Below are 12198 nucleotides of genomic sequence, written 5' to 3'. Positions count from 1 at the left end.
TGTGTGTATACATATATATATATATATACATATATCCCTTACTACAATTTCTCATGTGTTGTTGCTGCTTTTATATATATATATATATATATATATATAATAAAATTAAATAAAACACACACACACTTGATCCTCAACCTGATCTAACCTAACAAACAGGTTTAATGAATACCATATGTCCAGTCTAGTCCATAGATACATATAATAATAACACATACAGGGAGTAACATCTTAATCTAAAATAATGAAAATATAATTAATCAAAGCCATAAACAAGAGGGGTTTAAAATATCTCAATAGTAACTAATTAATTAAAATAGAGAAGATATAATATCTATCAGATATTCATAGATGGTGAAGCAAGAAAATGAATCCCATCAAATCAGACAATAAGGACCACGCACGACATTAGTCCAATCGATCGATATAAATAAGTAGTAGTAGTTAATATCTATGTGGGAGTCCGAATGTGATATCAGCGGCAGCAAAACAAGGAGCTGAGAGACAAATAATCCATAGTAGTAGAATGTGTGTGTGATGATGATGACAAGCTGTAGCTAGGATCGCATCATATTCATATATGGGATGAAGCAAGGAGAGGCATGGGTCTGATGACTAGCTCCCTCATTTACTACACGTGTGTGTATTTTGAGTAATGTTATAAGTGAATCAAATGATTCATATTTGAGTTTTGAGTCTGTAAAGATATATGCTACTGCTTAATTAACTAATAATCATTAATTATAATATTCTAATAAATAATTCCATCAATTAATAATATATTATTACTATCGTTCATATAGCTCCCTTTCCCCGGCGTCTGGCCATGGGCATGGCAATGAATGAATGAATTAATTAATAAATATTGAGGTGGTGCATGTGCATGTGCACTGCTACCTCTAACGTTCCTGTCTCTAATTTGGTGCCAAATTATTCCGCGTTTGTTAGGGATCATAAATAGATTTGAATTTACTTATATACCCTCCAAGAGTTGCAACGTGGAATTAAGGGAACATGATATGGCATATTGGGGGAAAGGCATTGTTCCGTTGAGACCTGAGAGCACAAGGAAGGAAGCACAAGCAAGCCATTCAAACATATATTCCTTATATGCCATTTCATCTTTCTAATTAACCTTTTTTCTCCTTGGCTTGCTTCCTTCCATTCATTACTGGAACTGGACTACTCGCCTCAAAGCTAAGGAAAGCTTTTGCATTTGCTACTATATTATTAAAAATGTAGCCACCCTCCATTCTTAATATATACATACATACATACATATCATTGAAATACCAAACCAAACCGCAACTCCATCATTAGTGTGCCATAATAAACTCCTTTGTGAGTTTAAATTTGAATTTAAATCTTTCATCATTGAATAATTAATTATGCACTTCCCCCATCCCATCCCATCCTTTAATAATTATGGAAAGAATATGTAATCATCTTCTAAATGCAACGGGAATCAATTTTTTATTCCACAAAAAAAAAAAAAAAAAAAAAGAAAAGAGGAAAGTATAGAAGAAATAAACATTTAATAATAATCCCAAGAAATGCTTAAATTAAAAATGCAATGCAGTAGAGTAGACTGGCCCGGCCGCGTGATGACGAGACGAGACGAGACGAGACAGAGAGAGTGAAAGTGAGTGTGAGTGTGACTCAGTGCTTTATTTATATATGTGTATGTATATAAATCCTCCCTCCCTCCCTCCCTCTGTCTTTCCTATTCCCAATTCCTTGAAATCAAAGCACCAGTTTAATTTGCACCAATTTTCCTCTTTATCGCTGTCCGAAATTCCCCCTACCTTAACGACATTACTTCTTTCCTTTTTGTTCCTCTCCCTCTCTCTCTCTCTCTCTCTCTCTCTTCCTACTTCACTTCCTCGGTCTATCGCCTCCCATTCTCTCTTCTACTACAACTTCATAAGAAATGATGAAGCCACGCCAAGATCCAGTTTATAAATCGAGACCAGAAACCCACAAGGACATGCCGTCATTTTCCTCCATTCTTCTCGATGAAATCTACCGCTCCATTGACGGGAACCCGGAAGAGGAAGAGCAGCATTTCCAACAGACAAGGCAGGGCGGCGGATTCAGGGCCAAGTGCAGCACCGGCGATCGTAAGGACATTGCCGACTATTTCAGAAGGGCGTGTCTGGTTGAGAGTTGGATGACAAAAGAAGAGGATGATCGGAAAGTAGCTTCCAGTAAAACCTTGTTTCCGGACCTGGAACCCAAGCACGACAATGATCTGCTCTTCTTCAGCTCTACGTCGAGTTCCTCCGACAGTTCCGGCACACTCTCCTCCTCCTCCGACACGGAATTCTTCGGCCCGACAACCAAGACCAAGGTTTCGTGCTTCACAACAAGGCCCAGGCCTAAGCCTGTTCGCACCGCTACTGCCCGGAAGCCTGTTCAAGATGATTGTTCCTTTTTTGATGATTACAAAACACATCAAAAGGACGACAGTGTGGAAGATGGCTTGATCAAGTCCAAATCCAGGGCACTCAAGATTTACGCCAACCTGAAGAAAATGAAGCAGCCTATTTCGCCCGGGGGGAGGCTCACGACCTTTATCAATTCACTCTTCAGCAGCAATGCAAACGGGAACAAGTCCAAGGCCAAGCATGGAGAATCCGACAAAAGCTTTCATAATTCGAAATCCTCCAACCCCAGGCCCCCCTCCTCATCCACCTGCTCATCAGCCTCGTCCTTCTCCAGGTCCTGTTTGAGCAAATACTCCCCCAAATCCAGGGAGAAGATGCGGGAAGGGGTTCAGAGGACGGTCCGATTTCATCCGGTGAGTGTGATCGTGGACGAAGATTCGAGGCCCTGTGGGCACAAGTGCATATACGATGAAGAAGATGACTGCGGCGACGACGACGACGACAAGTACGGAAATGGGAGGCCTCCCTTGCCGCCGAATGAACCGACCAGCAAAAGGGGGAAAAGCAGGAAACTTGAAGAGGCCTCCATAGATGCTTTGAGGAGCTATTACAGGAAAAGGGGTAGTGATGATTCGAAGAAAATTATTCTGGATGAAGATGATGATGAGGACGACGATGATGATGATTATGACATTGACGAGGATGGAGGGAGCGACTCGAGTTCGGATCTATTCGAGTTGGATCACTTGTCGTTGTTCGGGGAGGGTAGATTTTGCGAAGAACTTCCAGTGTATGAAACGACCCGTTTCGACAAGAATCGTGGTTTGATTTGTTAATTAACAACAACAACAACTACTACTACTACTACATTGGGATGAATAACATTTGTTTACTATCTGTCGTCGTCTTTGTTGAATTTAGCAAGTTGTGCTGTCTGTCTGTCCTTCCTTCCTGAGTAGAGACAGTCTGCTCTGTTTTCCACACAGTGCTTTTGAATTTGGATCGGATTGGATTGGATTGATTACGCACACTTTATATCTCCGATTGCATTTTTACTATATCTGTGGGACACTTTCCAACTCGACGTGGAAAAAGCGTTCCTGGGAATGGCGACAAACCCTGAAAAAGGAGGGAATTGGAGGGTATGAGAAGGTGGGCAGCAGCAGGCCGGGCCCTGGTTGGTTTACTGTGACCATGACACATTCTGACTTCTCAACAAAGAATATATAGATATATGTCTGTATACATGTAGAAACCAAAAGAAAACCAATGTTGCACAAGTGAAGATTCGAGATCGAAAGAAGTAAGAATCATCGATTGCGAAAAAAATTAAAGGAAAAAGGAGATAATATCTTGGCCATGGGAATAGGGAAAGTGAAGAGATCTGGCTCTTTAGCTTTCTTGATTTCAATGAAGGAAAGGGAAGGGAAGGGAATTTATTTGTTGCTTGAGAATAGAGAATAAAAAATAGTGCTCCACAGATCCCCAGGCCAACACTCCAATTAAAGTTAAGTGCCCTCTTCCCTCCCTCATTTGATTCTGTCCTCTTCGACATTGGTTTGTTTTTCCTTTTTCCTCCCTCTTTATTTTACACCAATCATTTTCTCTTCCTAGTCTTGGTCAAGGACCAAATGAATGCTTTTTGTTTTTCTTTTAAAAAAAAATAATAATAATTTGTTTTTCCCACTATTGAACTGGTTTGAATTTCATTTCCCTTAAAGACCTTGGCTGGATAGTGAAATTACTACAACTACAAGAAAGATAAGAGGGGTGGAAACGGGAAATGGCATCATCACCATCATAGCACACTGACTTTATGGCCACTGTTGAATGCTGGGACATGAATAATAAGTGTAACTAAACTGCAACCGGTAGAGATAGTAACGAGGATTTAAGATTGGGACATTTATAGCAGTACTGCGGTAGTGGTACCAAAATAAAACAGTGATCCTTAATTAGGAAAACTGAAGACGAGTGCGAAATTGCAACAAACAGGTAGACGCAGACCTACACTAATCACCAGTTAAGCTGCAATGCAAAGGAATTAGGTGTAAGTAACGACGAGTAATCAGTCAGTCAGTCACACGGACTGTTTTATCATTAAAGGAACGTATTTGCGTATGTGTTTATAGTCAGTCTCATGGACACTAACGCGTTACCATTTTGATGGGCTTGCCTGTCCTATCTTGTCAAATGAGCCCGTTAGGCCCAATTAATATTGGGCCGGCTTGGATCAGAAAGTGGACAAGAGTCAAGAGTAAGGATTGAAGTGAACTACTTGAGGCTGCTGAGGTGGTTTACCACTTTGCTACCTACCTACCCACGCATCCACCCACTTCTTTGAATTATCTGCCTAATCATTTGTACAGTGCGTGTGTGTGACTGTCTTTTGTCGCACAAAGGCCTGGGCTAGGATGATTAAAAACATTTATGAGGGCAAAACTTCAATTTATTTTTCTAATATAATATTGTTATTTTTTATTCTTCTTCAACGTCACTGAAGTGAAAGAAAAAAAAAAAAAAAATGTACATAAATAATAGCTTTAAGTTGAAGAGGGTATTTTAACAAAAATGTATAATTTTTTTTTTTTTTTTATATTAAAAAAAATATTTCATTCCTTTCGATTTAAAGTAGTTTTTTTTAACATATAAAAAGTGGGTGACAATTTTAAACATACGACCCTACTGTAGGGATGAGATCATCTGCCCTTCTTCCTAGTCCTCTTGATGAATTTATTGTAGGAATTCTCGTTTTATAAATTAAAAAATCAAATAATAATTAAATATTTAATTTATTTTTAAAAATGAATTACAATGAATGTGAAATCAATGAGATAATATGAATAACCCAGGTCGAGTAGGAAGCTCACAGGTCAGATAAAGAAATTAAAAAAAATTTATATCCATAACTAATGAATAAGCCATAGAACCTCCAAAAATTTGTTATGTTGATACATAGTGTATATATACAATATCTAAATTATATTAATATATACATGTACATGTATAATATATATATATATATATATATACATTACTTGATGTGGGTGAGTGACGTCGGCGAACAGGGGGCGATCCCATGCCCTTACAGTGATAGTCATCCACCAAGTAAATTCGATGGCAACGGCTAGGGCGGATTGGGGCGGGGCGGCATCATACGGATAGTCTATAAATTATTGGGAGCTACAAAGATGGATAGAGATGCTCGATACTCGTCTGCGCTTCACAAGGACGACGACGGAACCAGTTCAGTTGTGTAGTGCACAGACGACACGGCTACCCATCCCATGTACATCCATCCATCCCATCCATCCATCCTTCGGCAGACAGACTCCTTAATCTACCCACCCCCACACTACTACTACCACTCTCTCACAAGCTTGCTTTCATCTCTGCTCTTCAACTCATTAGTCCTGTGAATGCAATGTCATTGTCTATCAATACAAAAACTTTGGGATGAGCACTGCAGGCTGAAGCATCGATCGGGCATTTCTCCTCAGGCATGTTTGGTTTTCGGCCATCACCGCCTCTTTGAACGATAACGACGCGAACAACCCTTTTCAATTATATTAGCTAATTGTTTTGACCAACATAGCTCTATGGTTTTTCATCTTTTTCCTTTTTGGCAATTCGTAGCTTTTTTAAATTCGTGATATACATTTTGGGTTTTGTTCATTTGCGTTTGTCCTTGTGGTAGGATGCAACGCTCGGACTCTTCGGAAGAGACAATTTATCAGGCGCCACCGCCTCGTTCTATTATTTTATTTTAATTTTTAAAAAGCTGTTTGAGTTTGTATTACTTCCCTAGCCTAGAAAGGTTGAGATTTTTCTGCTATTCACATGGTTTTAGGTGCAACTCCAGTCCTGTCTCGCTTTGAATGGATTCATCTTGTCAACTTCCAAAGACGAGCGGAGAAATAAGCATGGCCGAAAAGCAGGGACCGGCGAACGATGTTATAATCAGCATCCCTGGAGATGAAAAACGTTCAAGATTTTCTTCGCCGGATGCTTCCAAGGAACAAATGCATAAATGCTCGGCTGATTCACCGCGCAGATCATCTAACGATTCAAGTCTCGGTGGTGCCCCAAAGTCAGTGTCACCCAGAAGCCCTTCAATTGAAACATCAAGGGCTGTCAATAAACCACCCAAAATCCCCAAAGATGATAGTCTCACTCGTCTAAAGTCCCTATCAAGGTCAGTTTACTCAAAGCCCAAATCAAGGTTTGGCGAGCAGTCTGTCCCTATTGACAGTAGAATGCTTGAAAATGAAGCCTTAGCTGAAGAATGTGTAGTAGTCTCTACCCGAGGTTCGCCGAGTATTAAGGGTGGGGCTGTTGGAACTAGTAATAGATCAGTGCCAGAAAGTCCCAAAACGCCATCCCCTGGCGGCAGCGGCGTTGGAGGAGGGGATGACGATGAAGAAATATATAAGAAAGTTAGAAGTAGAAACAAGCTCAAGTATAGGAAAGTGAAGGTCAAGGTTTTGTGTGAGTGGTTACTGTTTCTTTTCATGTTGGGGTGTTTGGTTGTCAGCTTGACTGTTGATATGGTGCGAAATTGGACAGTTTGGGACTTGCAATTTTGGAGGTGGTGTCTGCTGATTTTGGTGACATTTAGTGGCTTGTTGGTTACAAAATGGTTGATGCATTTTGTTGTTTTGGTGATCGAGTTGAACTATCTGCTCAAAAAGAAGGTTCTGTATTTTGTTTATGCCTTGAAGAAGAGTGTGCAGGTCTTTATATGGCTGACTGTGGTGCTCGTCACTTGGGTTCTGCTATTTCAGCAGGGGGTAGGACGATCACTCGCGGCCTCTCGGGTATTAGATTTCATCACATGGACGATTTCTTCGTTGCTAATTGGTGCTTTCTTGTGGTTGTTGAAAACTCTGCTGCTAAAACTATTGGCATCTTCATTCCACGTGAATGCATTCTTCGACAGAATTCAGGAATCAATCTTTCATCAATATGTCATGCTGTCGCTATCCGGGCCACCAGTGATGGAGTCGGCAAATGTCTATGCAAAAACGGGCAGCAATGTGAGTAGGCTCAGTGTCCCCATTGCCAACAAGGAGAAAGGTGGGAAGGAAAAGAAGGAGGAGGTTATTGACATGAATAAACTTCATCGGATGAAACAAGATAAAGTGTCGGCTTGGACCATGAAGATGTTAGTTGATGCTATATCTAATTCGGGTTTGACGACCCTTTCCAACGTCATAGATGAGAGTGCCTACGATAGAGGTAATGAACAAAAGGACAAAGAGATTACCAATGAGGAGGAAGCAATTGCTGCTGCGTATCACATTTTCAGAAACGTATCCCAACCTGGTTGCAGGTGAGCTATATGTATATATATACACTAAGAACTTCTCTTAATTGCATCTTCATTTACGGGTAATCTATACTGTTATGTTTTCAGGTACATTGACGCCATGGACCTTAGCAGATTCATGATCAAAGAAGAGGTGGAGGTTGTGCTTCCAATGATTGATGTGGCTGAGAGTGGAAAGATTGATAGAAAAGCTTTGACTGAGTGGGTGGTATGCAACCAAGCCTTGTTATGCTTAATTTGGAAGTGTGGATCATGTTACCTAACCTAAGACTGGGTTTAATATCTCATCGGATTGCTAACACTTCAGATGCGAAAGTTTTTGGTGACTCAATTTTTGTGGAATTGATTTATTATGAATCTTGGTGGTGCAGGTGAAGGTTTACAAAGGGCGGAAAGCGCTAGCTCATGCCCTGAACGACACTAAAACAGCTGTGAACCAATTGAACAAGCTCGTTACAGTGATTCTGATCATGATCATGATTATAGTGTGGCTTCTGTTGACAAGAATAGCGACCACCAAAGTGCTTGTATTTATGTCGTCGCAGATTGTTCTTGCAGTGTTTGTGTTTGGGAACACCTGCAAAACTATATTTGAGGCTATTGTGTTTGTGTTTGTAATGCATCCCTTTGATGTTGGTGATCGGTGTGTTATTGATGGAGTCCAGGTGAGTGACTTTGATAAGCTGCTGCTACATCATGCCGCCTGTCTGGATGCTAAAATCATGCTTTGGTTTGCACAGATGATCGTGGAGGAGATGAATATTTTGACAACCGTCTTCCTGAAGTTTGATAATGAGAAGATATACTATCCGAATTCAGTATTGGCTACCAAACCCATTAGCAATTTCTACAGAAGCCCAGACATGAGTGATGCACTGGAGTTCTCTATTGATTTCAAGACTCCCGTTGAGAAAATCGGCGCTTTGAAGGAGAAGATTAAAAAGTGAGTCATGTTTTTGTTTCTGATCATCTATCTATCTATCTATCTATCTGGTTCCAGAGCAGCTTCATCAAGTTTGAAGAAATGCATAAATTATTGAATTAATTTTTCTGTTGTTGTATTGATGGGGATGGGATGGCATGGCAGGTACTTGGAGAAGAATCCCCAACACTGGCATCCCAATCACAATGTGGTGGTGAAAGAGATTGAGAATGTGAACAAGATCAAGATGGCTGTGTACTTCAATCACACAATGAACTTCCAAGACTTTGCAGAGAGGAACAGAAGACGAAGTGGATTGGTGCTGGAAGTGAAGCAAATCTTTGAAGACCTCAATATTGGATATGATCTCCTTCCTCAACAAGTCAACCTTCTCCGCTGCTAATTAACCGTCGCTAGAGTCTAGACTAATTTTGTTTTAGTATGGCTCTTTAATGTCAAGCATTCCAACTTATGGAAAAATTCTTGCGGGAAGGAAGCAAATTGCTATTTCATTCATACAAAGGCACAAGGCACAGACAGGCCAGCAGCAGCAACGGTCACTCATACATACATACATATCTATATATATATATATATAATATAATATAATATAATATAAATATATAGTCACCCAACCCAAAGCATGCATAAACACCTTAATTGGTTTCTTCTAAAGTTTTCTCCTAATACTGTATATAATAATAATAATTAATCACTAATTCCATCCCCAATCCATAATTCCTTCAAATCAATCTCCGCCTCTCTCTTTTTCTTTGTCTGTTTGTTTTGTTTTGTTTTTACTGTACAGTGAGCTCAATTCCGAAGTGCTAGCCCCTGGCCATGAATGAACCTAGCATTATCCTCGGAGTAGACATGAGTCTCATTCTTCAACCTGAAGGAACAGAACAGACAGCACCGACAACCAGTTACGTTATTGAAGGACAATATGGTAGAGTATCATAGAGAGAGAGAATTGAGGATTCATTGATTGATTGAATGGCTGGCTGGCATGCAGATGGATGGAGGGGGTGGGGTGAGGTGGGTTGATAAGAAGATAATCAATGACGACGTACGTTTTAGCCACAGTCTTGTTTAAGATGGTGGAGGAAACAAAGGAGGCACCATTCAAGTAGAGGAGCTCCCCATCAATTCTTTCTGCAATCTTCTTGTCCATCTTCCCAGCTTCTATGCCCAGTGGCTGATCAGATGCCTGTGTGAATGAAAGAATGAATTAATAATTGGATGAATGAATGAATTAATAATTGAATGAATGATGAACAGATAAATAGATAGATAGATGTACTTACAATTACCCAGCCCCATGTATCAGCAAAGGAGGGCACATGAGCTGTGTAAGCGCGAACATCTGTGTTTTGAGCGAGAGGTGAAGTCAGAGTGAGTAACAGAAATACAGAAATGAAATGGTGCAGGGCAGAGTGAGAGAGGATTGGATTGGGTTACGTACACTTGAAAACCTGTTTGATGGTGTTGTATATTGAAGAGAAGACTTCCTTATGAGTGAACACTCCAGCTGGTCCGGCCTATATATATATTTATATATATATATATATATTTTGAAAGTCAGATACTACTAGTATAATAGTAGTAGTAATAATAGCTGCTTCACAAACAAGACAGACAGACAGACAGACAGAGAGAGAGAGAGAGAGAGAGAGTTGACCTGGGTAACAAAGATGCCATTGTAGGCGAGCTTAGGCTTGAGGATGTTTTGATAGAACGATTTGGTGTAGAGTTGGTAGCATGGCCCTCCTTCCACTGGATCCGCTAAATCTCCCACTATCACATCGAATTTCTCCCTCCTCTCCTCCAGTTCAGCTCTGCAGCATTCATATTTCAAAAGATTAGATTAGATATATCATCGGTTATCAACTCAACTCATCTGATCATCAGCACTCTGCAGCTTGCAGCTGACTACTTGAAGTGTTTGTTTGACTTTGACTTTGACAGTACATACATACGTATATTCTGGTGGTATTAATTAATTAATTAATTGTGGCAGGGACGACTTACTTGGCGTCGTTTATCACCAACTCAAGCTTCATGTTTCGGAAAGCCTCGTGATTTGCTGAGAGATGCTTCCTGCAGAAGTCGACCACCTCCTGCAGCCATACATTTCCAATTTTGTTGGTGGTTTAATTATATCATATTGTGAATCAGTACAGCACTGCTGCAGATATCAAATTCAAATAATTGAGAGGATAATCGCTCGCTCATACGGCATATCATCGATCACTTCACTACCAAACTAGGATCAGTATCTTCTCTAGCTACCCAGGCAGGCGTGCCTATTAATTAATTAATTAATTAACTAATATCGACCCCCATGGACAGGAAAGGCATAGATATGAAGATATTAGTTAAGGTGGGTCAAACAAAGCATGCACAGTAGTAACAGGACAGGACAAAAAAGGGTGTGGGTGTCCCTTAATGCCTTGCCTGCCTGCCACCTTAATCATCAACAGCTTTAATTAATTAATTATTGATTAGAAGGACAGAGGAGAGACCTGATCGATATCGCACATCACCACTTTGTGGATTGATGTATGCCTCAACGCTTCTCTTGCTGCGGAGCCTTCGCCCCCTCCCATTATGAACACACTTTTGGGGCTGCAACCACAATTACAATTACAATTACATCAATCCATCCATCCATCCAGTTAATATATATGTATATATACTCACTTGGGGTGGCATAAAAGTGGCGGATGGATCAAGCATTCGTGATATATGAACTCATCAATCTCAGCACTCTGCATCTTCCCATCAATCACCAGCACCTTGCCGAAGCGCTTTGTGTCCAAGAGGGCAATGTCCTGGTACTCACTCGTTCCTCTGTGCAGCACTCTGTGATCATCCATGACGACGATACAAATATAAATGGAACATGCATGGCGAGAGAGAGAGATAGCATATGTGGTAATAGAGGTGAGAGGTGAAATGGATGGATGGAATCGAACCTGTTGAGAGCGAAGGACCACTTGAGATCAACATCTATTTCCTCCTCAAACCAATCACAAGCAGCCTCTTGCTCTGGCTCTTGCTGTTGATCTTGATCCATATTAATGGTGGATTTGGTTTTGGTTTCATAGTGGATCCTTGTGAAACCATTGGCGTACGGGAAGAAGTTGATTGCTTCGCCCTGCATACTTACTTAATTAAGCTGCTGTCGCGGATGAAGAAGTATTATTATGATTATTGTTGTTATTCAGAAAAGAAAGAAAGAAAGAAAGATTGGAATTTAGATTTCAAGTGATGAGTGTATGTAAGTAGCAACTCGGGGAAATGAAATGTGTTGGGGTGGGGTGGGGTGGGGTGGGGGGGCATGCAGCAACTGCGACGCCAGCCCTGCCTTTTTATAGCCATCCAACCCCCCCCCCCTCTCTCTCTCTCTCTCTCTCTCTCTCTCTCTCTCTCTCTCTCTCTCCCTCGTCCACACCTAGCGAGGGAGGGGGGCTAGTTAGTAGTTGCTGCATGCATGCATACATACATACATACAAACACGCGCATCCTTTTTAAAACTATATGATCTTGTCTTGTCT

The 12198-nt window shown here is 40.7% G+C and overlaps 3 protein-coding genes across 5 annotated transcripts; 2 read left to right on the top strand and 1 right to left on the bottom strand.

Moving 5' to 3' along the window:
• The first annotated feature begins 1719 nt into the window (after nucleotides 1-1719).
• LOC127265558 (protein BIG GRAIN 1-like A) lies at nucleotides 1720-3284 on the top strand. The gene has a single exon (XM_051295404.1). It carries the CDS (start codon nucleotides 1931-1933, stop codon nucleotides 3221-3223), a length of 1293 nt encoding a protein of 430 aa, XP_051151361.1. The 5' UTR covers nucleotides 1720-1930; the 3' UTR covers nucleotides 3224-3284.
• A 2168-nt stretch (nucleotides 3285-5452) lies between these two features.
• On the top strand, nucleotides 5453-9264 carry LOC127265556 (mechanosensitive ion channel protein 10-like). Of its 3 annotated transcripts, none has more exons than XM_051295402.1 (6): nucleotides 5453-5887; nucleotides 6238-7719; nucleotides 7804-7924; nucleotides 8088-8381; nucleotides 8457-8659; nucleotides 8804-9264. In XM_051295402.1, exons 2-6 carry the CDS (start codon nucleotides 6266-6268, stop codon nucleotides 9039-9041), a joined length of 2310 nt encoding a protein of 769 aa, XP_051151359.1. In that variant the 5' UTR covers nucleotides 5453-5887; nucleotides 6238-6265; the 3' UTR covers nucleotides 9042-9264. The 3 variants fall into 3 exon arrangements, with proteins under 3 accessions (XP_051151359.1, XP_051151358.1, XP_051151357.1); XM_051295401.1 differs by having other exon boundaries at nucleotides 5453-5891; nucleotides 6085-7719; XM_051295400.1 differs by having other exon boundaries at nucleotides 5453-5989; nucleotides 6085-7719.
• LOC127265557 (thermospermine synthase ACAULIS5) lies at nucleotides 9152-11990 on the bottom strand. Its single transcript, XM_051295403.1, has 9 exons — nucleotides 11617-11990; nucleotides 11342-11503; nucleotides 11164-11266; nucleotides 10670-10758; nucleotides 10320-10476; nucleotides 10104-10179; nucleotides 9946-10004; nucleotides 9712-9848; nucleotides 9152-9530 (listed from the first exon to the last, which is right to left on the bottom strand). Exons 1-9 carry the CDS (start codon nucleotides 11802-11804, stop codon nucleotides 9452-9454), a joined length of 1050 nt encoding a protein of 349 aa, XP_051151360.1. The 5' UTR covers nucleotides 11805-11990; the 3' UTR covers nucleotides 9152-9451.
• Nucleotides 11991-12198: the final 208 nt, after the last annotated feature.

Source organism: Andrographis paniculata, unplaced genomic scaffold, assembly GCF_009805555.1.
Source record: "Andrographis paniculata isolate CXL003 unplaced genomic scaffold, ASM980555v1 Contig73END, whole genome shotgun sequence".
NCBI classification, from domain to species: domain Eukaryota; kingdom Viridiplantae; phylum Streptophyta; class Magnoliopsida; order Lamiales; family Acanthaceae; genus Andrographis; species Andrographis paniculata.
Note: the sequence above shows the minus strand (reverse complement) of the source record. Positions and strands in the feature narration are given on the sequence as shown.